This window comes from Perca fluviatilis, chromosome 19 (genome assembly GCF_010015445.1).
Source record: "Perca fluviatilis chromosome 19, GENO_Pfluv_1.0, whole genome shotgun sequence".
Lineage (NCBI taxonomy): Eukaryota > Metazoa > Chordata > Actinopteri > Perciformes > Percidae > Perca > Perca fluviatilis.
The window spans coordinates 29518806-29540585 of record NC_053130.1 but is presented as its reverse complement, the minus strand read 5'-3'; the positions used below and the strand labels follow the sequence as shown (position 1 = coordinate 29540585).

The 21780-nt window shown below is 39.6% G+C and overlaps 2 protein-coding genes across 6 annotated transcripts in view; one reads left to right on the top strand and one right to left on the bottom strand.

Annotated features, from left to right (window-relative positions):
* vps8 (VPS8 subunit of CORVET complex) overlaps positions 1-21780 on the top strand; it is an 83230-nt gene that overhangs the window by 14239 nt on the left and 47211 nt on the right. For 3 of the 5 annotated variants that reach the window (XM_039783332.1, XM_039783333.1, XM_039783330.1), the window contains 9 exons: positions 8763-8768; positions 9081-9205; positions 9663-9749; positions 10007-10074; positions 13968-14121; positions 14231-14290; positions 16740-16847; positions 18799-18879; positions 19652-19822. In XM_039783332.1, the coding sequence (XP_039639266.1) occupies positions 8763-8768; positions 9081-9205; positions 9663-9749; positions 10007-10074; positions 13968-14121; positions 14231-14290; positions 16740-16847; positions 18799-18879; positions 19652-19822 (860 nt within the window). The remainder of the gene's footprint in view (positions 1-8762; positions 8769-9080; positions 9206-9662; positions 9750-10006; positions 10075-13967; positions 14122-14230; positions 14291-16739; positions 16848-18798; positions 18880-19651; positions 19823-21780) is intronic. The other 2 variants (XM_039783334.1, XM_039783331.1) reach the window with 1 other exon arrangement.
* On the bottom strand, positions 1944-21645 carry LOC120547718 (bryoporin-like). Its single transcript, XM_039783336.1, has 4 exons — positions 21531-21645; positions 5440-5647; positions 3961-4066; positions 1944-2524 (listed from the first exon to the last, which is right to left on the bottom strand). The coding sequence occupies exons 3-4, from the start codon at positions 4026-4028 to the stop codon at positions 2098-2100; spliced, it is 495 nt and encodes a 164-aa protein (XP_039639270.1). The 5' UTR covers positions 4029-4066; positions 5440-5647; positions 21531-21645; the 3' UTR covers positions 1944-2097.

Sequence of the window (21780 nt, the reverse complement as noted above, 5' to 3'; positions counted from 1 at the left end):
AGTTAGCAGCGTTAGCTCGGGAGCTACGTGGCTAGCTTATATGTCCGTGTGTGTGTTAGTAAAAGGAACAGAATAAAGGAGGAAAAGAAAAGAAAACACTCTGATCTTAGTTATCGATAACGGCCAGCTCAGTGGCTAACAGCTGATTTCCGCGATTGTCTCCCAGACAGTAACTAAACTCCGTCAAAGGAGTGGTTTAGCAGGTAGCGCTTACGGTTTTAACCCAGCTACTTAACACAACAAAATCAAACCGTATAGTGATCAATTTATACATTCACAGAAACAGATTAATAACCAGATATGGCCAATACCTGATTACAATCACAGATCACCTTAATGGCACAAGCGGTAGCGAACCCTTTGCTCATTAATAAACAAAACAACCGCACTAGTTCTAAAGTCTGCCCAGAACTGTGTAAAGCCTCCTTACGGTGTGCGTTGTTTGTCAGTTAAATCTCTCGCCAGAGTTTAACGATCTGTTTCGTCCAGAGCAGGGGACGATACGTGATCCAGGTCGACAAAGCAAGAAACAGAACGCTGTCCTTTTCTTGAATCCAGGCTGATTAAACCCACTGCAGATGAGGGAATACTCGGCCAGTATTTCCTCGGATCCCCTTGGTATATCAGACAGATATAAAATTGTCCCAGCTCCAACTCGACCAGCGAGGTGATGCTGGCTAGCTAGCCCGGACTAGAGTGCTTCCTGTAGTAACCTGGGTCACCGTGGAAAAGCGAAGATCTTGGGGTTAACAGGCTATTTATAGCCTGAGACCCCATGCTGTGTTTATGGTCCCGCTTAACCAATAGGAAGACTCAAAACTCTTGAAAGTTTGAAGACTACAATCTTGTAGTTCTTTGACTTCCTGCCAGCTGTGAGGCTTGTCCTTCTGGCTGGGACTTTCGCATAGAGGTGTGAATTAACCAGGCTTTGGGTTTTACATACAGGCCACGATTCCTTTGTCTCTCTGGTCAGCTCAATCTGAGGCCTTTTGGTTAAATCAGGTTTAACCAGCTTCTTGGTCCCCAGCACACGGCAAACTGTGGAGCTCCTGAACTCCGAAACAGTCGTACTAAATTTGCAATTGGCCATACATTTTTGTAAAATGGCCCATATTTGAGCTTTATATAGTTGATTTCTCGCATAAAAAAGTCTCAGAAGTTAATTTAGTAATGCAACAGCAGATGAACAATGTATAAAATTTCTGAGATTTATGCGAACGAGATTTAGAAGACTAATTGACCTCAGATCAGTTAGTGGCCTATGTAAATTTTGGGGCGTTACAAAGATAGAAGGTAGAGCCAAATGAGAAGGAGTTGAGAAGTTAACGTCAACTTTTAGCTTTGTTCAGATTTGCCCATTTTTAGAGGCAGTTTCAAATTGTGAGATTTGCAGAGGAAAAAGGTGTCAGTGGGATTTTGAGGTTCTATGTATGTCCTATTTACCCTCCAAACTGTCGTTTTTCAACTATGACAAGGTAAAATCGGTTTTGCATTCTATCACCCCTTTAATGTTGAGGATACTCTAAATGCTGCCCTGACATCCTCCCACAACAGGCCTTATGTGCTGCCAGTTATATAACATGGGAAATAGTAATCAAAATCAAAATAAATATTGGATGATAAAATGTGGCGAGGACATTCACAAATGAAAGTAAGATACCAATAATATCTGCACCACAGTGCATTAATGACAAAGACTATCTAGGAGGAGTCACATAGCCTCCTCCACAGATAATCAGAAACTTGGATAATGTAAGAATCAGAGCAGGGCACCAAAACATCCAGAAACGGTTCTGTATCAAATAGATCTCTATGTATCAGAAGGAACACACTGAATTTGTTATTATCATTTTCTTACAAAGAGGACATAATTTCATGGACACATACAAGTCTTGTTTTTTATTTGTAATTAGGCATCAGCGTTTTAAAATCACACTATTAATGTACTCCTATTTTAGGTACATTTATGAACACCACTTCAGCTAGTGACGAACTATGTCAGTTGATTGAGCTTCACACATACTGAAATATTTTATTAAAATGACTGATCATCTCATATGACTTGCATAACAAGAGTAGGATCTTCCTCCTTCTGACTTAATACATGCCAACGTCATTGATATCCACCCTCAGGACTGCTTCACCTGAGTCTGACATGGAAGCACTGACAATAGCATAATCACCCTGATAAGAAATGCAGGAGCCATCAGCCTTTCCTCTTACAAAATTATTTTCATTTCCATTATACATCATATCATAAAGATTGTAGTCACAGTTGTTTCCTCTGTCAAGGATCCCCACAGCAAACCAGTTGGAGTAGAGGTTTCGGTCGTAGGGCACGGAGAACATGACGGCAACGACGTGGCTGTAGTCGTTGAGGTTGGGGTTGAAAAGGTCATAGGTGAAAACGCCGACAGCCCCGGTAGCACTGCCCATGTGCTTATTGAACAATGCGCTGGCAGGGGAGTAGGGACCCACCATCGGTGGCAGAGGGACCTCACAGTTGCCGCTCTCAGTGAACACCCTGAACACAGAGAGGCGCATCATATCAGACAGGTTCTTGCAGAAATCTTCCTTTCCAAATCATACCATTGATATTTACATTCACTGGTAGGTTTTTGTGTCTTTTCCTACAAGCACGCGAATGCACCCTCGAAGAGTCCGTTATCTCAACTGCTTAACAGTCTTGCACTAATGTGACATTATACACACAGCTGAGCATTCCACTTATAAATCCTTTTCAACCTATATTCAATTGAATACACTACAAAGACCAGATATTTAATGTTCAAACTCATAAACTTTATTGTTTTTTTGCAACAATTTTCTCATTTTGAGTTTGATGCCTGCAACACGTTCCAAAAAAGCTGGGACAGGGGCATGTTTACCACGGTGTTACATAACCTTTCCTTTTAACAACACTCAATAAGCATTTGTGAACTGAGGACACTAATTGTTGAAGCCTTGTAGGTGGAATTCTGTCCCATTCTTGCTTCATGTACGACTTCAGTTGCTCAACAGTCTGGGGTCTCCGTTGTCGTATTTTGCGCTTCATAACAATAAAGTTAATCAGTTTGAACATTAAATATCTTGTCTTTGTAGTGTATTCAATTGAATATAGGTTGAAAAGGATTTGCAAATTATTGTATTTGTAGTTTTTATTTATGTTTTACACAACGTCCCAACTTCATTGGATTTGGGGTTTGTATATGCTGAAGCAGTAGGATTTGCCTTCTTTGGAACTAAAGGGTCCAAACCAGGAAAAGATGACTCAGACTAGACAGGGGTTTCATAAAGTGTGCCATGTGTCATTTACTTCAGAGAAGTATGCAAGCTGGGCAGCTCAAACACACAGTAACTGTCAGTTAAGCTACCTGGATGAATATCTCTGTCTGACTAAAAGGAAAGCAGAGGAGTGTGTGGGAGCATGCAGCTTTTTCATTTGAAAATGGACAGTAAGTACTTGAGTAAAGTCAGTTTTGCTAATGAGAACAATGTAGCTTGAAGTGGTGGCACCTGCAAGTTGGTTAATGCAATCTGTCTACCTATTGTTGTCATCTTTCTGTCCATTCTGTAAACACAACATTGATTGCATGTCTGTCCGTCCTGGAAGAAATATCCTGGCTCTAAGGATGGAGGGTGTCGTATGCTGTATAGATTGTAAAGCCGTTTGAGGCTACATAGATAAAATTGACAACTAAAACTGATCTCATGAACACATCACTAATTAGTGAAATTGTGCAACCCCATTGATGAGTGGTTGTCTATAGTAAATAATACGTCCAGGAATGTTTATCAGTTTTTAAGATACTTCCCAGGTTGGGTATGATTTTGCAGTGTACTTTAGAAAATTTACTGTTAGAAAATACAACTAATACAACCCAGGGAAGTGCTTAAGTCTGGTTAAAAATGTACTTTCAATACCTTCAGAAAAAGTCAAGTACAAAAGCAATGCATCACCTTGGGTTGGCGAGAGTGTAGCAGCCAGAGTTGTTTTTAATCTCAACAGAGCAGAGGCGATGAGGCATCGTGATGAGGTGTGGTGGGGGAAGAGGCTGGCTGTGAACTGCAGACAAAACAGAATCATTTCAGTTAATTCAGCACTTTTGTGAAGCAGAGAGACAGTTTGTCAGAATCAATCATCTATGCTTTGTTGATTGATGTTTATTGTTTAAACTAAATCTAAATGGACTGCATTCATATATATTTACATATAAATCAATTATAATTAGAAAGAATGAATCCCCTAGCTCTGCTTCTTTATACAAGGCTTCAAACTAGATCAAGTTCAAATTAGATCAAATTATTAGGAGTAAAAAAATAAAAATTGAGTCTTGGTAGGTCTGCTGCTAAGAAGAAGGATCTCGATAAACTTTAATTATCCCACAATAAGGTTAGACTTCACTGTTAACGTAGTAGTAGTAGTGTCCATTACATACTGTCTGGGCTCTCAGTTGAAGCAGATTACATTCCCATCAGCTTGTTTTCTTGAGAAAATTTATATTTTTAAGTATATCTAAATCTTTTTCAGCTCTTGAAGAGTGTGCTGGTCAATCGCATAAATATTCTAACATATCTTTCTAACAGGCAATTTAGAGTCCCTTCGTTTACTCTTTTATACATCAGTCTATCCTGTTGAACCAAAATCAGTTTGCTGCCATTTAAGATCTTCATCGGAGTCTATCTTGAAACATGGTTCTTTGCCATGGCTGTTGATATGTCTTCATCTTTGTACTATATGTGTAATTGTTGTCTAGCTCTGTGTGTATTTTTATTTTTATTTCTTCTTTTGAGCGGAGCTGCTCTGGAACACAAAAGGACTTTCGGTGTGAACTCTCAAAAATGTTGTGTTGTATATGCCCCTCTGTTTGTTTGTGCATAGACAACAATTAGTTATTCCTAGAGCCAAGGCCAACTTCTTAAAAAATACAGTTGTATACAGGAATTTTGACTTAAATGTGGCTGTATAATTGTAATCATTTGTCAATCTTTCAGTTCACACTCTTTGCTTTATTTTGTTTATATTATGTGGTATTCGGAACCATTTATTGATAATTTTCTGTTATTGATTTGGTTGTGTTGTATTACAGTTACTGTTTTGTTCCTCTATTTAATTTTTTTTTATTTGAACCCTGCTTTTATGTTTTATGTGGACTTTTTTTGTGGACCTCTGTAAAATCAGCAACTGCTATGACTGAAGCTAATGGTTTTAAATTAATGGATGTCTAAAACTACACTAAAATGTTGATGGATGAAAAGGATGAAGTCATCTAAACATGACTAAAAACACACATTAACTTTTGATCTCAGGACTAAGACTACGACTAAATCTAAAGATAGATAAAAACATGTCCATGTAGAAATAAATGTCATGAAATATTAGCAACATTAGCCCACACTCTGTCTAATATCTAAAAGAATTAATAAAGGTGTACTTACCTTTGTATGATCTGCAGAGTTGAAAAAAGGCAAAACCAGTTGTTGGTGAGGACAGATTGTTGGTCCAGGTTTCAGGCAGGATGTGGTAGTGAAGTCACACACCAGGTTTTATTGACTCAGGTAATCAGGACTTTTAGGCACCAGTTGACTCCCTCCTTATCTCCTGTCCAGTATCAGCTCCCCCCTTTGTTCCCGGACCTCGCCAGCACTTTATCACAGAGAAAGGATTGGACCATAGTGATTACAAATTTACGCCTTCTTTTGTTTGAACCTTTTAAAACTGGTGTCAATTTTTTGTACAGGGTGTCCGCAGGAGGGTAAGGACTTAGTGGCCTACCATGTTCACAGGGTACCATTACAAAACAGAGTTTTCGCTTGTAGGTTCTTAGATTTGTAAATCCTTTTAAACCTATATTCAGTTGAATATATCTACTACAAAGACAAGATATTTAATGTTCAAACTGATAAACCTTTTTGTTTTTTTTGCAAATAATTACTCAATTAGAATTTGATGCCTGCAATTCGTTCCAAAAAAGCTGGGAGAGGGCCATGTTTACCAGTATTTCATCAACTTTACTTTTAACAACACTCAATAAGCGTTTGTGAACTGAGGAAACTAATTGTTGAAGCTTTGTAGGTGGAATTCTTTCCCATTCTTGCTTGATGTATGACTTCAGTTGCTGAACAATTCGTTTTTTGCGGTTCATGATGTGCCACACATATTCAATGGGAGACGGATCTGGACTGCAGGCAGGCCAGTGTAGTACCTGCACTCTTTTACTACGAAGCCACCCTGTTCTAACACATACAGAATATGGCTTAGCATTGTCTTGCTGAAATAAGCAGGGACGTCCCTGAAAAAGAAGTTGCTTGGGTGGCAGCATATGTTGCTCCAAAACCTGTATGTACCTTTCAGCATTAATGGTGCCTTCACAGATGTGCAAGTTACCCATGCCATGTGGGCACTAATACATCCCCATACCACCACATATGCTGGCTTTTAAATTTTGCGCTGATAACAATCTTGATGGTCCTTTTCCTCTTTGGCCCGGAGGACATGACATCTATGATTTCCAAAAACTATTTGAAATGTGGAATCTTCAGACCACAGCACACTTTTCCACTTTGTGTCAGTCCATCTCAGATGAGCTTGGGCCCAGAGAAGCCGGCAGCGTTTCTGGGTGTTGTTGATATATGGCTTTCACTTTGCATGGTAGAGTTTTAACATGTGTTAACTGACAATGGTTTTTCCAAAGTTTTCCTGAGCCCAAATGGTAATATCCTTTACATAATGATGTTGGTTTTTAATGCAGTTCCGCCTAAGGGATCAAAGGTCACAGGCATTCAATCTTACATGACATTGTAATGCATTCAATGTTGGTTTTCGGCCTTGCCGCTTACGTGCAGAGATTACTCCAGATTGTCTGAATCTTTTGATGATATTATGGACTGTAGATGATGAAATCCCTAAATTCCTGTACTTTGAGGCATCAAATTCAAAATGAGGTGAATATTTGAAACAAAAAAAATAAGTTTATCAGTTTGAACATTAAAAACCTTATCTTTGTAGTGTATTCAATTAAATATAGGTTGAAAAGGATTTGCAAATCATTGTATACCGTTTTTATTTACGCTTTACACAAGGTCCCAACTTCATTGGAATTGTGGTTTGTATACGGTAATCCCTCAGTATAGTGTTTGCTTTGTTTACAGCTTTACAACTTATTGAAAAAAAATCTGTACTTAAAGGACCGATAGGAGTTAAAATTAATTTAGTAAGTAATGGTACTATCAGTGAATCTTAGTCGTAGCAAATTTCTGTTACAATATGCAATATTGCTTCGATATAATGGAGATTCTCAGAGAACTTCCATCCATCCATTGTCAACCGCTTATCTGGGGTCGGGTCATGGGGGCAGCAGCCCGAGCAGGGTAACCGAAACTTCTCTCTCATGAGCCACTTTAACCAGCTCTGACTGGGGGATCCCGAGGCGTTCCCAGGCCAGTGTAGGGATATAATCTCTCCAGCTTGTCCTGGGTCTTCCCGAGGCATTCTCCCAGCTGGACATGCCTGGAGCACCTCCCTAGGGAGGCGCCCTGAACTACCTCAGCTGGCTCCTTTCGACGCAAAGGAGCAGCGGCTCTACTCTGAGTTCCTCACCCTATCTCTAAGGGAGACGCCAGCCACCCTCCTGAGGAAACACATTTTGGCCACTTGTTCCCGTGATCTAGTTATTTCGGTCATGACCCAGCTTTCATGAAAATAGGTGAAGGTGGAAACGAAAGTTGACCGGTAGATCGAGAGCTTTGCCTTCCATCTCAGCTCTCTTGGTGCGGTAAAGCGAATGCAATACTGACCCCGCTGCTCAGATTCTCAGAGAACTTATGTTGTAAATTGTGTCAAGCAAGAAGCAACCCTCAAATACTTTTTTATAATGCATCAGGTTAATGTTTACATTAAGAATTGACCCCCAAAAACTTTGTTTAAATTATATTTTAAAATATCAATTTCAGGATTTTATTAATCAATATCAGATAACTGTAACAAAAATTGATTTTAATTGGACAATTGGTTAATTTAACCCAGCCCTAGTGGCAAAAGAAGCAGCAGTAGTAATAAATAAAAAAGAGTAGGAGTACATTGTCAGTAAAAAATAATGTCACTGGCATTCATAGTGGTAGTTTCAGTAACATAGTTGTAATGGTATTAGTGTATACAGTATAGGTGTTGCCATGATAATGTGAGTAGGTTGCAGCAGTATTACCAATAAAAGCATGCGTCATAAGTGTTAATCAGCAGCCATATCAGTTATATGAGTTGTATTTGCAGAAGCAGTTATCAGTGCTTAAATTGGAATAGAGAATGCGTCAGAGCAGCCTGAGCAGTGTGTACATAATACATACATATTATTTGGTAAGCAGAAGGAGTAGAGATGTACTGAGGACCAATATCTGTAACCAGAAAAACGCACTACAGGTGTGATAATAATCCAAAGCCATATTTTAGTGTAAAAAAAAATCTCTCTGTCAGCCAAAACCGCTCTTAACTTAAAGAGATGTTGGTCTCCAAAGATACAAAATGAGTCTTTTTTTTAATTTATTTATTTATTTTTTTTTGCCGCTTTTTCCTTTTTTATTAAGTAGCGACAGTGGATAGACATGAAAGGGAGAGAGGAATGGGTGAGCTCGAGGCCGCCCCAAAAATGACTGAGTCTTAATACTGTGATGTTGTTTGTGCTTTGATTGGGGTTTGATTGGGGCTGAGGTCTCAGCAGGGCTGACCCATGTCTCTTTATATTGCTGACATAATGATGCCCGGGCAGGAAAAGGTATGAAAATCCCTGTCAGATGGGTTACTCATGCTTAATGTTGTTCATCCTGTATTCAACCTGACTGGCTGTGAGGCATCACCGCTCATGTCCATTTTGGTGTGGCCAAGCTACTTTGGTGCATGCTTTGTTGTTTGATTTTATTTTTTTTTTTCTTGGTTTTAATTGCATTTACACCTCTTCATTCGTTTGTTGTGTTTTCGTATTGATGTGTAAAATCTTTTTTGATATTCATTTTACCATCCAAACCTTTTTTAAAGTTTGCATCGCTTTTTCAGCAGTTACTGTAAATGTCCTCTTCATCTTCTCCAGATACCAATCAGGCTCTGCGGCTCTGTCTGGGTACCAAGGCAACTGGGGCAGAGTTTGGAGCTGTCTCTGCCCTCAGCATCAACCACGATTGCTCAAGACTTCTCTGCGGGTTTGCCAAAGGACAGGTATATACTCAGACACATGTACAAACATAGTGTAATCACAGGCTTTTTTACTGGGAGGTTTTTTGAGTTTTAAAAAGTTCAAAAGGGTGGACTCAGGACTTGAATAAAAATGTAACAACAGCCTGTTGAAGTTCAACAGGGTTTCTACTGATGGTTTGCATACAGTATGTGTTGTTTGTTCTGTGGCCAAGTGTTTTATAACTGCATTTTCTGTCACATGTTTGTGAGAATTTACACAATAAAGTTGTGAAAAGTAATCCTTGGACCCAAGCAATTGGCCCGTTCCTAACAGGCACACACTCCAAACGGACACTGCACTAGTAAAAATAATTGACGCCTTTTTGGTCACTTGGCTTGATTTCCTCCAGCTATTTTTGTCAGGTGCCAGTTTTTGTTGAGTTGCTTACTCTGATCCAAATTTTCTTCAAAACTTGCTCTTGTCTCTCTGCATGATTAGATTACAATGTGGGATCTAGCCAGTGGGAAGCTCCTGAGAACAATCACTGATGCCCACCCTCCAGGGACAGCTATACTGCATGTGAAGGTACACACACACACACACACACACACACACACACACACACACACACACACACACACACACACACACACACACACACACACACAACACACACACACACACACACACACACACACAGCCACCATTTTTCACTGGAGCAGGTTGTATGGTGGCTACAGTCAACACTCCCCACACAACAATACATACTTACATAAATTGGATCCCTGATAATTTTCATCTGATTTCTGTCCCTTTTTTTATTTTCCTGTCGTTGTGTCTAGTTCACAGATGACCCAACTCTTGCAGTGTGCAATGACAGTGGAGGATCAGTTTTTGAGCTGGCTTTCAGGTAAAAATAAAAGTAAAATAAAGTAAATTATATAACTTTGTTTTTAGGTTAAAGAGCTCCGTTCCTAGAGGGGACTGTTTGGCATGGTTTGGGCTACAGCTGTTGCCATTTTTGTTGTGTACAGTTGCCATGGTTACAGGTGTCATGTCTTGTGATCTCTTGTGAGGATAGTGGAAAAGGCACAGTTTACTTTTCATACAGTGTCCATCCAAGGTGGACTACATGAATGACTTTGCTGATTGGAATCATTTAATTTGGTTCAGCTCAAGATTCATAGTCACTGATTTCTAGTTTGTTCACTTTGTTTTTCCAACGCTAAGCGATCACATCAACATTCAGGCACTATGTATGTACAACAACAGTTGGTGAACCCATCAGCGCTTATACACCCGCGATGTTTGGAGCTGGTTTAGACTGTCCTTCAGTCTGTTGCTAGTCCAGCGTGAAAACATTGTCTCATACAGATGAGTAATGTTCCATTTGCAGGGTGGAAGCTTAAATAAGTTCATGTTGCACTGAAACCAATATAAAAAAAAAAAAATTAAGCATTTAACTACCGCTCCATATTCATTAACTCCTTTAATGCAAATGGTCTACTTGCCACTTCAAGCTAACTTTATCACCACAAAAAAAGTTCATTATTCTGGCTTTTTAAGTGATATAACTTGGCTGACTTGCCATTATAGAAATAGATCATAGGATTGGGGTGTTTTTGCAACTTTAGTGTGGAAGATTATAAACCTTATTATTACTATAATAGGCTATTAATCGTATAACATCTAGCCAATCAGATAGTGTTGGGGGCGGGACATTAAGTGTGCCACAGTGGTGAGTAAAACCGGAGCAGATGGAAATACTGAGCTGTAGTGGAGCCTAAGTAGGGCACTTTTTAATGAATAAGCTTTATTGGTTATCGGTCAAATAAAACACAGATACAGATAATCTACAAATTGCCAAAAAACAGCCCCCAGAATCGTCCAGGCCCATAATCGATTGATCCCTAGTAAAAATTTCCCCCAAGAGGTGTGACGTGGAAAGGAAAAAGTTCCTTTAACAGGCCGACCCTGGCTTTTGGTGGGGTGGGGTGGGGATACAGAAATATGACTCATAATATTTATAGCAGTGGGTGTAATGGAATCACATGATGAACAGTGGCAATTATAGTAACGGTAAAGATAATAGAACTATGACTAATAATAAAGGTAGTAGCAGTGCAGGGCGTAGCGGGGCTGTCTCTGGCCATGGCTGTCGCTGGCGAGGAGGCATTATGTTCTCAGGTTGTCTGTCCGTCTGTCCATCCCGTTCTCATAACTTGATATAACAGGACTGCCTCGAGGGAATATTTTCAAATTTGGCACAAATGTCCTCTTGGACTCGAGAATGAACGGATTAGATTTTTGAAGGTCAAATGCCAAAAAACTTCACACAATGCATTTTTGGCAATAACTGAGAACACTGTGACATAAAAAGAGTCTTCACTACATATATTCCCATATGAATCTCGACAGACATTAAGATTAAGATCAATTTTATTGATCCCGCAAGGGGGAATATTTTTTTTTCACTCTGTGCACACTGAAATACACACAGATTGCCCTGTACATGCAATAAATGTCCGAGAGCAGTTGGGGGTTCGGTGCCTTGCTCAAGGGCACCTTGGCAGTGCACAGCAGGTAAACTGGCACCTCTCCAGCTACCAGTCCACACTCAGTACTTGATTTGCACGGGGACTTAAACCTGCGCCCCACCGCTTCCCAAGCCAAGTCCCTACAGACTGAGCTACTGCCACCCCCAAACCACCCTCCAGACATGAATGTAAACTGCAACTTGACTTGTTGGCCAAGACATACAACCGCAAGGCAGTAATTCTAGTTGCTTATAATCTCATGTCACTTGTGTCTCTTGCCGTATGGACTTTATTGTGAAGCACATGGAGTTTACCTGTGATAAAATGTGCACTATCAAATAACAAGGAGCTATATTTATTGCTGTAATTATACTGTTTTAGTCAGAACATATCAATGGTCCCAGTTTAAGTTTAGTCTCTGTATTGTTGGTTTTAAGTTTTCATTTTTTTTTCATTCTTATTTCTTTGTACTTTGTCTCTTACCCACATTTTATAGTGCCCTTATTTGGTTTTGTTTATGATTAAGTAACTTGGCTGCTGTGACAATGGCCCTCATTTATCAACCTAACGTAGAAACCAGCGCAGATATGAGCACAGAAATCCTCTTACGACATGCTTCACGTGTGATTCATGAAACGTTCGTATCACACCAATCAGAGCGTAAGAATGGTCGTACATTGATAAATGCAGCGACTGGATCGATCGTAATTTAAATATCACGCCCCAATATATTCTCGGTTTTGAGGCCTCACCCCTACAATTTACGACATGGCGAGACATAATCTGTAGGGTTGGGTACCGAACCCGGTACTTTTACCGGTCCCGACCGAATCACGTCGGTACTACAGAGTATTGGTTCACGTAAAATCAAAAGGTGATGAAAATAAAACAGGCTAAAAAAGAATATACGTATACAAGTTTAATAATTATTCAATTTAATAGGTTGTAGGGATGGGTTTGGGAGGAGAGAGGGAGAGGTTTTATTTTTATTTAATTTCTGTCAGTATAAAATATTCTGAATAAATAACAGAATGTTCTAAGTAAATAGGTTTGGAATTATTTTTACAACTGAAATATTTTTTTTTTGTAAGTACTGAAAAAAGGACCGTTGGTTACCGGAACCGAATTTGAGGTACCGGTATTGATACTGGTATTGGTTCAGATGCGAAAGGTACCCAACCCTAGTAATTCGGCTAAGAAGCGGCACTTTTCAGAGGTGGAGATTGAAACCCTGATGTCTCAGGTTCATTTGCACTAATGTGTGTACTATTTGGCAGCCTGAAAACTGTTATTAAAGGCTGTAGAAAGAATGCGAAATGGAAAAAAAGATCACTGATGTTGATGATGAGTGTTGCCGTGGTAAATCGGACTCCAGCTGAAGTTTATTTAATTTATACATCCTTGCCATATGTATGCTATAGTCCTAATAGTTATATACAGGCTTATATTGCAATCTCTTAGGCCTACATGGTGTAGCTTACCTATATTTAAATAAACACACAGTAGCGGAGTTTATGCAGTGTCTTTTATTTTACTCGTTTTTTTCATGAGTCAGAGCCATGCAACAGCTATGAGGGAGAGTGCGTGTCCTCCGCCCCCCCGTGTTGGACCACCACCCCGACCCTGTCTCCTGACAACGAGGGGCTGGAAAAACAAGCCGAAATAACTCGGTCAATGGCAGAAATAAATCGTTCACTTGTGGCCATTAAGAACACTTTAAAAGAGAAACGGAATTTTTTATTGCAGCTTACGCTCACATTCAAATTGATAAATGCCTTGCTTTGTGTAGGAATTGGCGTACGACCATCTTACACCTGTTTTAGGTCCTACGCACGTTTCATAAATGGGGGCCAATATCATTATAGTTTTTTAATAGTGTCAACAGAATTTTGACCCACTGAAAAAAAATACAATGTCTGTTTCACAATGCACTTCCACTGAGACGTGAGATGAGAAAATTGTCAAATGCTGAAAAGAACCTCATTTAATTGTAAATAGTTAATGTACATTATTTTTAATATCATCTGATAGTTATTTTCAAGCCTAAAAGTTTCTCGCTCTACTTTGTCATGTATGTGTTGGTAACACTCTCTGCATCTATAATTCACATTTGCAAGCGGTGTGATTCCAGTGTGCTGCTTTTTTCCCTTACTTGTCTCTACCTTTTATTATCTCCTTACTCTTACTCTGTTCTTGTTTCATCTTAATGTTACCCTCATTATCCTCTATTGTGTGTGTTTCTGTTAATGATTCTCTTTTTTTCTAGGAGGGTGATGGGGATGCGGTCCTGTGACTCTCGATGTCTCTTCAGTGGTTCTAAAGGTGAGGTCTGCTGTGTTGAACCGTTGCGTGCTCCTCCAGACTACAGAGACCATCCCATCACACACTACTCTCTGCTGGCTATGGCCTCTCTCACTAAGGTACACAACACACACAGTTCCGTTCACAGTGCATCGTCCAGCTTCTACTTATCAACCCAACTGTGTGTAAAATTTGTGATGTTTCTGCTTTTTGGTTTTCTTTTACCAGATTCTGGTCATTGGACTAAAGCCCTCGCTGAAAGTCTGGATGACTTTCCCCTACAGCAAGGTTTGTATATTTGTCTGCTTGTTTATTTTGTTGTTAATGAGTGCATTCATTGATACAATGAGATGTTTAATTCTAATTCTTTGCTGAGGTTAACAGTTAGCATGAGTTCTTAAATGCCCGCTAAGGTTACATCCCCAATACTACAATTTCATTTTTGAACGGCATTTTAAAACAAATATGATCTCCGTCCACACAAGAGTTTTAGCTCCTGTAGCAGAACTAATCTCCATCCATATTAACACGTTTGAATACACACATCGCATGACCATTTACATACACTGGGCATGTGCGTGCCGGTGTAAAAAGGAAGCAGATTGTTACTCTGCGGTTAAAAATCATGACCAGGGATTTATTTACCCAGACTGACGACGAGGTGGAACTGTTACTGAAAGGTATGTGAGTCCGATAAGACTGACTGATGTGGATCGTCGTTTCCAAAGGTCTTCGTTTGTTAAAACACATCAGCAGTGTTTGCTAATGTCTCTTTTAGGGGCTCTGAATCGCTGGAGTAGTGTAGAAGCGAGGCGTAACCGTTACAAAAGATATTTTAAAATGAAAACAATGAAGCCTAAGTTGCTGTTGTAGATTAATGGGTTCGTCTCACTTATTAAAGGCCCCATGGCATGAAAATTAATTTCACTAGTTCCTCACATATGAGTTCACCTAGCCTGCCTATGGTCCCCCAGTGGCTAGAAATGGTGATAGGTGTGAACCGAGCCCTGGGTATCCTGCTCTGCCTTTGAAAAAATGAAAGTTCAGATGGGCCGATCTGGAAGCTTCCCTTTATGTCGTCATAAGGGGCAAGGTTACCTCCCCTTTCTCTGCTTTGCCCGCCACCCACAGCTGCCCAGAGAATTTGGCCGGCCCATGAGCAAATAGAGCTACAACCGTGGCCGCAAGCTGGTCAAGGCCACACCCCCACCCTCTACCTTGCCCCACCTCTCTCCTCCTCAATAGCATTTAAAGCTACAGACACAGAAATGGCACGTCCTAAGGAAAGCTCATTGTGAGACTGGCTCGTAGTGCCTCTAATTGTGTACCAAGGCTGAATTTCGGGAAAGAGACTTCAAATACAGTATTAGGGGACCACTAAGACCTATATAAAAGCATCCAAAAAGCAGCATGTCATAGGACCTTTAACAAAGGCTGTGGCTAGCAGTGTTGTCACATGTCAGCAATGAAAGTGATGAGTACAATTCTCTCCAAGTTCTACTGATGAGCATTTTTAAATGGAGGGAAACGTATCAAAAAGTGCACAGAAACTTTCAAAGCTCTCTTGAAGCAAGAAATACCACTGTCCATATACAGTATATACTCAGTACTTTCCATTGAGATTTGGCCAATACATTGCTCATCATACTACTTCCAGCTGAGTTTAAGGAGGATAGCAGAGGTCCTGCAGTAACATTGTCATCAAGTACAAAGTGCGTTATTGAAGGGCAGAACCAATGCATTGGGTCGATAAACAAAAAGAGGTAATTCTTTGTTCATTGTGAATCAGGTAATAAATTGGGCCAAGTATTTCTCACCACTTGTCTGTCTCTGCTCTTAAAAGCTATACTGTACACAATCATAAAATAGGTGAAATACACTGTTCCTGCTCATGTGTTTTCATGTTTAAAAATAGTAGAATGTATGTAATGTAACCTCAGCTCAACTTTAGCTACAGCTTGATGTAGTCAAGTCAATTTTATGTATAAAGATTACGAATTACTATTACAAAATAACTAATCATGAAATTTCCCTCAATAGGCTTTAAAACATGTAGAGCATACAACAAACAACACCCTCTATCCTTAGATCTAGTGACCTTAACAGTCACCTGACACTGGTGAGGTAATGAAAAATGACATTTCCATTTCTTGTCCTTATTGACTTGATTGATTGAGGATCATGCCACATAGTGAGGCTTGTCTGTTTCTTAATGATTTAGCTAGAGTTAATGCAACCAACATTACTACAAATGCCACATCCAGCCACAGGCTTGATATTAATTAGATGGCCATTGCGTAAGATGTCCTAAGTGACAAAATGTGTTGTACCGCACAGTTGCAACAAACCCAAGTTTTGCTTTTCAAACAATCTCTACAGTTAAATTTAGAATATGATCATTACTTATAAGATGATCCCTGCAGAGCCTTGTGAACTTCGAGCTCCAGGTTTAAGAACAGCAATGGTCTCTTCTGTAGTTTTCTCCCCCAGCATGGCACTTTCAATAGGCATTTTTAACTTAGGACATTTGTACATGTCACAGTAGGAAAAGCACGGCTGTAAATAATAAAATAAATTATGGTTGAATTCCATTCTATGTGTGTGGCATAGTGGAAATTTTCTTTGTGACATGGAGGCAGTGTTTTTAGCCTTATTTACAACTCTGAGCATTTGGAACATTATTGTAAGAGGCTGATTAAGAGGTTAATTAATGATGGGATGTGTTGTCTTTCACCAGTCCGATCCGTCCAGTGTTCCCCAGCTGGCCTGGCAGTTTGTTCCTGTTCAGAAGACGGTCAACCCTATCCTGGCTTTTTGTAAAGGAGATACAGTCCACTTCCTCCTGGTATCTGCTCAACTCCCTGTTTACTTCAAAATACACAATACACACAAAAGAAGTCCAGATTTTCTTTTCTTTTTTTTCTGCTAAGATCAGAAAACTTTATTTTCTCATAATACTACTCTCTTAACATCGGTGTTGTTTTCAGATAATATAATGAAGAAATTGTACATATTTGATTAAGGGCTATCTTTTGTTTCTACTACTTAGAACCTAGTCTCGCATTGTCAGACCTATCTCCACAGTGCTGTGTCAGTGCTGGCAAAATATCTGGCTGCACCCATTTTGGGATGTGAGTCAGACTACTTGGAACCACAATTTAACTCAACTAGTTTCAGGTATAATTTAGGGTCCTAAAACAGCTGGACATACAAAAACAGGTTTGATTACTGCTTGTCTATTATAATAAGGTGAGCTACTGTACATGACCTGTAATGTTGTTTCTTCCAGCAACTCCATATGGATGTTCTCTATGAAATATTATAATTTTTCTGCATTACAGTTGCATTAAATAGAATGGTACAATACACAGAAATATGGGCAACACAATAATAATGGTATATGAATTATTATGAATTCATTCATGTAGTACTTTATGAACTATCAGTAATATGCGGGGATTAATAGTATCACATGCATGACTTAACACAGGAACAATACGTTAATTAATGCATCAATTAAGGTATTTGAATCATCATGATTTTCTGATTTATGTAATCATGATTAAACTAAACATTACTTCCTCATTACTTCATCATGTTTGTGGCCCTTCAAATAGAGTGCTGACCTGCGCCATCTTTAACTTTAACTATTTTGATAAAAAAGATTAAATGTATTAAGAATTAAAGGAGTAGGTTGGCAAAATGATACTGCACTACATTGACCCGAAATACAGAATAATGCAGATGCATTTCTATAGTTGCTTTATTCACCAACATAAGGCACTTGAACAGTAATGCCTAAGAACAATTCTCATCCAAGCAGGGCATTTATTAATTTTACTTTTTACTAACTTCTAAGTGTCTGAACACCAGAAATGTCTTGACAATATTTTTATTTGAGGGGTCACAAAGATGATTTCTGTATATGCCACCATTAATCATATCGTGTTAATCAATGTTAAAGATGGAGCAGGTCAGCACTTTATTTGAAAGGGCCACAAAAATGATGTCACTTTAACTACAGATTTACCTATGAAGAACACATTAATAAATCAGAAATAATGATGGTAGAAATACCTTAATTGATGCATTAATTAACGTATTGTTCCTGCATTAAGTTATGCATGAGATACTATTAATCCTTGTACATTACTCTTACTATTAATCCTTGTTCATGAAGTACTACATGAATAAATTCATGCTTTTTCGTCATGCATGAATTCATGATAATTCATGTACCATTATTATAAAGTGTTACCAAAATATGCTATTTAACTGCATGTTTTTATTAACTAAACCTTGTAATCTTGTCACTGAGAGAGGTGAGCTGAGATTGGCCAGTTTAACTAAAGCAAACTGACCTAAAGGCCCGAATAAAAGAGCGACAGGTCAGTTTGTAAGATTAGTTTAGAAGAGCAGGGACACAGTGAGTTCTTCAGCCAACTAATTAATGACTTAAAATGTTTCATACTTCACTTAAGATGGACCTTTCTTGATTAGTATTATTGTCCAATATTATTGAATTATGGCCCTGTCTACATTCACCTCAGACACCGGCAGGTTGCAATCTCTGTGCTTGTTGCAGATATTTAGTAATGTACAACATAATCTAGCCAGTTAGTTACAGGTGAGTGTATCCCCAATACATACCCGCATTAGAATAATAATTTTTTTAATGTAAAATTTCCCAGATATCTACATGCTAAACTGCTTCAAAAGTGTATTCTGAAAGTAATGATCGGTGGGCAACAGTTTGTTGTGTTTTAATGTTCTCTTCTGCGCTATGGTTTGTTCAGGTAAGGAAGGAAGAGACGGGGACCATCCATGTCATCAAACAAAAACAACTCCACCTCAGCTGTGACATCATTAGCCTGAGTGTAAGTACCTAACTCACCTTACACTCTCATAGACCAAGTCTGCTAAGTCCATGAGGGCTCAGGACAGTTCCACTGTATAAATAATCAGCAAGCGTTGCTTAAGCGAAACAATGTGTCGTGATGGGCAGGAAAACGGCAGTGACAATGTGTAATTGCGCACTGGAAAAAAAACTATTTGATGTTCAAGCTATGCTTGGGCGGAGACTGGCGGAATTTGTGGCAGAGATGACAGAAGTTACCAACAGAGCCGAAGCGCGTCACAGCAGAGCACCGGGAAAAGGGACAAAAATTGTATCTTGTACCGGGTGTCCTGTTTTCATCGCTGATGGTCGAGGCTGGAGTCGATAAATACCTGTGCCTACAGCAGAGCAGAGGTGTATAGTCCAGGTGCCAGAAAGTAAAAATCCTGCCATGTTTTTGGATCTGCCTCTACATCTAGAACAGGTGTTTTCACTAACGAGCTCATCTACCTGGTAGAGGTTTAGTGATGGTTGGGACAGCTGCTGGACAGGATTTCTACTTTCTGGCACCTGGACTATACACCTCTGCAGCAGAGTCATTTGTCCCAATGCAGACAAAAGCCAGATGTTAGTGGGTGTAAGTAGGTTTTTTGGCCAGTGGGAAAGAGGTATTACATGTTTCTTGTCCAACAGTTTGCCTGTTTTCCACTACATGTGCGATCTAACTAAATAATAATAATAATAAACTAATAAAGACATATATCTTTGTTTGTTATAAGTGCATGACTCCTCCTATCTCTTTGTCTCTGCAGTGGATTAACAGTCGTACACTGGTCCTGGTAGACAGCCATGAAAAGCTGCAGGTTGTGGACCGGCCCAGTCAGGAAGTTTTGGAGACCCTGGACTTGGAGCAGGTGCAACTGGTCTATAACAGCCGACATTTCAAATCGCTGGCAACTGGAGGGAATGTCTCACAGGCTCTGGTGAGGGGTTAGCTTATGGGGAACAGGATCAGAGGTCAAATTTAACATTCATGTTCTATAACACAGGGCTCCACACTAACTTTTTGCCTTGGTTGCACTGGTGCGCCTAACTTTTTTTATTTAGGTGCACCAGCACAAAATTTAGGTGCACCCAAATTTTTCCTCGCATCGCCCTAACGCTGAATGGCGATACACGATATATAGCTCTGTATTTTTTTACAAAGTGGGCTAAATGTTCAGTTTTAAGTCAAAGCCACTTTTCACAAGCTCTTTTATTAAAACAGATTGTGATTAAAATAAAATGCAAAGACAGGGTTTCCTTTACCAGTTTGAAAATATACAGCTGCAACACATGTAAATGAAAGTTATCTAAAATAAATAGCCTGAGAAAGCTCCTTCATAAGCTTTCAACAACAATAACAGACTGATTAAAAGAGAGAGAGGACGCCCGGATAGCTCAGTTGGTAAATATAGAGGTTTGACTCCGACCTGCAGCCCTTTCCTATATGACAGGCATGAAAACGGGTCAGGGGTGAAAAAGGTGAGAAGGATATTACCCCTTTGGAGGTTCCCGGGCATGCCCCCCGGAAGAAAATTTTAAATATTCCATATTTTAAAGCATCAATCTGATGCATTTTGAGATGCATTTTTTGCCAACCAACAGTGTAATATGTCAATATGCACTCATTAAAGTTAATTTGACTGGCAAAACAGTTAAAGTCCTTCTGACATTACACAATAATAAAAGTCATTTTTAAAGACTAAAAAGTTTTGGATACATTTGTACTTCTTCCAACCATATATTAAATAAAGAGTCAATGTGGATTTACATATTGCAATAATATCATAATCCTAAAATGAATCATTGTGAAAACTAAAATGTACTACTTTGGCCAGGTCATCATCAAAAAACGTACTCGTATTACAGAATGCACGGACTAAAGCTTTGTGACTAGCATCTAATGACTAGCAAGCCCTGTCTTACCGCTGCCGGTGTCTTCCTTGAACATGCGCTGCAGAAGGTTGGTGGAAGTTCGATGATTGGTCAAATCCATAGACAGTATGGTTAAATCCAACAAATCCCATGTGGACTTTTTAATTTATTTATTTTTCTAAAATAGTCATACGGCACCAGGCCCGAGTACTTACACCCCCCCTCTCCCCCCTTAAACATTTTCTCATCAAATCTACACGATTCACGTAGGTCACCTATTTTGGTTTCAAAACGGCGAATTTCGCCGAAAGGTGAGTGATTTTCATGTCTGTACATGTCTTCAGCTTTCCTATCAAAATAAAGGCCGAAATCTTAAAAAAAAAAAGAACGACCGAAAGACAGGGGGAGTGCGATGGACTGAAGCGTATGCTAGGCTACTCAGAGAGTGACGGCTGACTCATTAGCGGCGTTACACCAGTCTTGTGTAGGCTATGAAATGTCTGTATCGTCACTGCGCTGCATTTTTATGAACTATGATCCAGCAGGCTCCGTCTTACACGCTATTAGACCTGTTTGAGTTGTGATTCACTCGGATCTTTAACCCGAGTCTTTAAATTGACTCACGAATCACGAGTCTCTAGTATCTTTAACCCGGTTCAGTTGAGTCCTACTACAATTCAATCTAACATGATAACAGCGGCACACACAAACCTCTTGCAACATTAGCTTCTACTATTCCTAGCCATCTTAGCTGCAAAAAGCTTTATAACTTACAATTTCGTAGTTAACAGCAACTCCACAAGTCAACTCAAGCGCCTGAGTGAGCAGAGAGACAGTCCCGACCGAGCAAAACTCAGAGCCGGTGTTGTACCACCTGAAGCTTCGCAGACCGTGGGATTCACTCGAGAACTCAGAACCCTCGATGACTCGTCGGTTGTTTTGGTGATTCATGAGTTGTTGATGACTCGTGAGTTCTCGCGAGTCAGTAAATCCCGCGCGTCGACTGAATCAGCCCGACTACGTT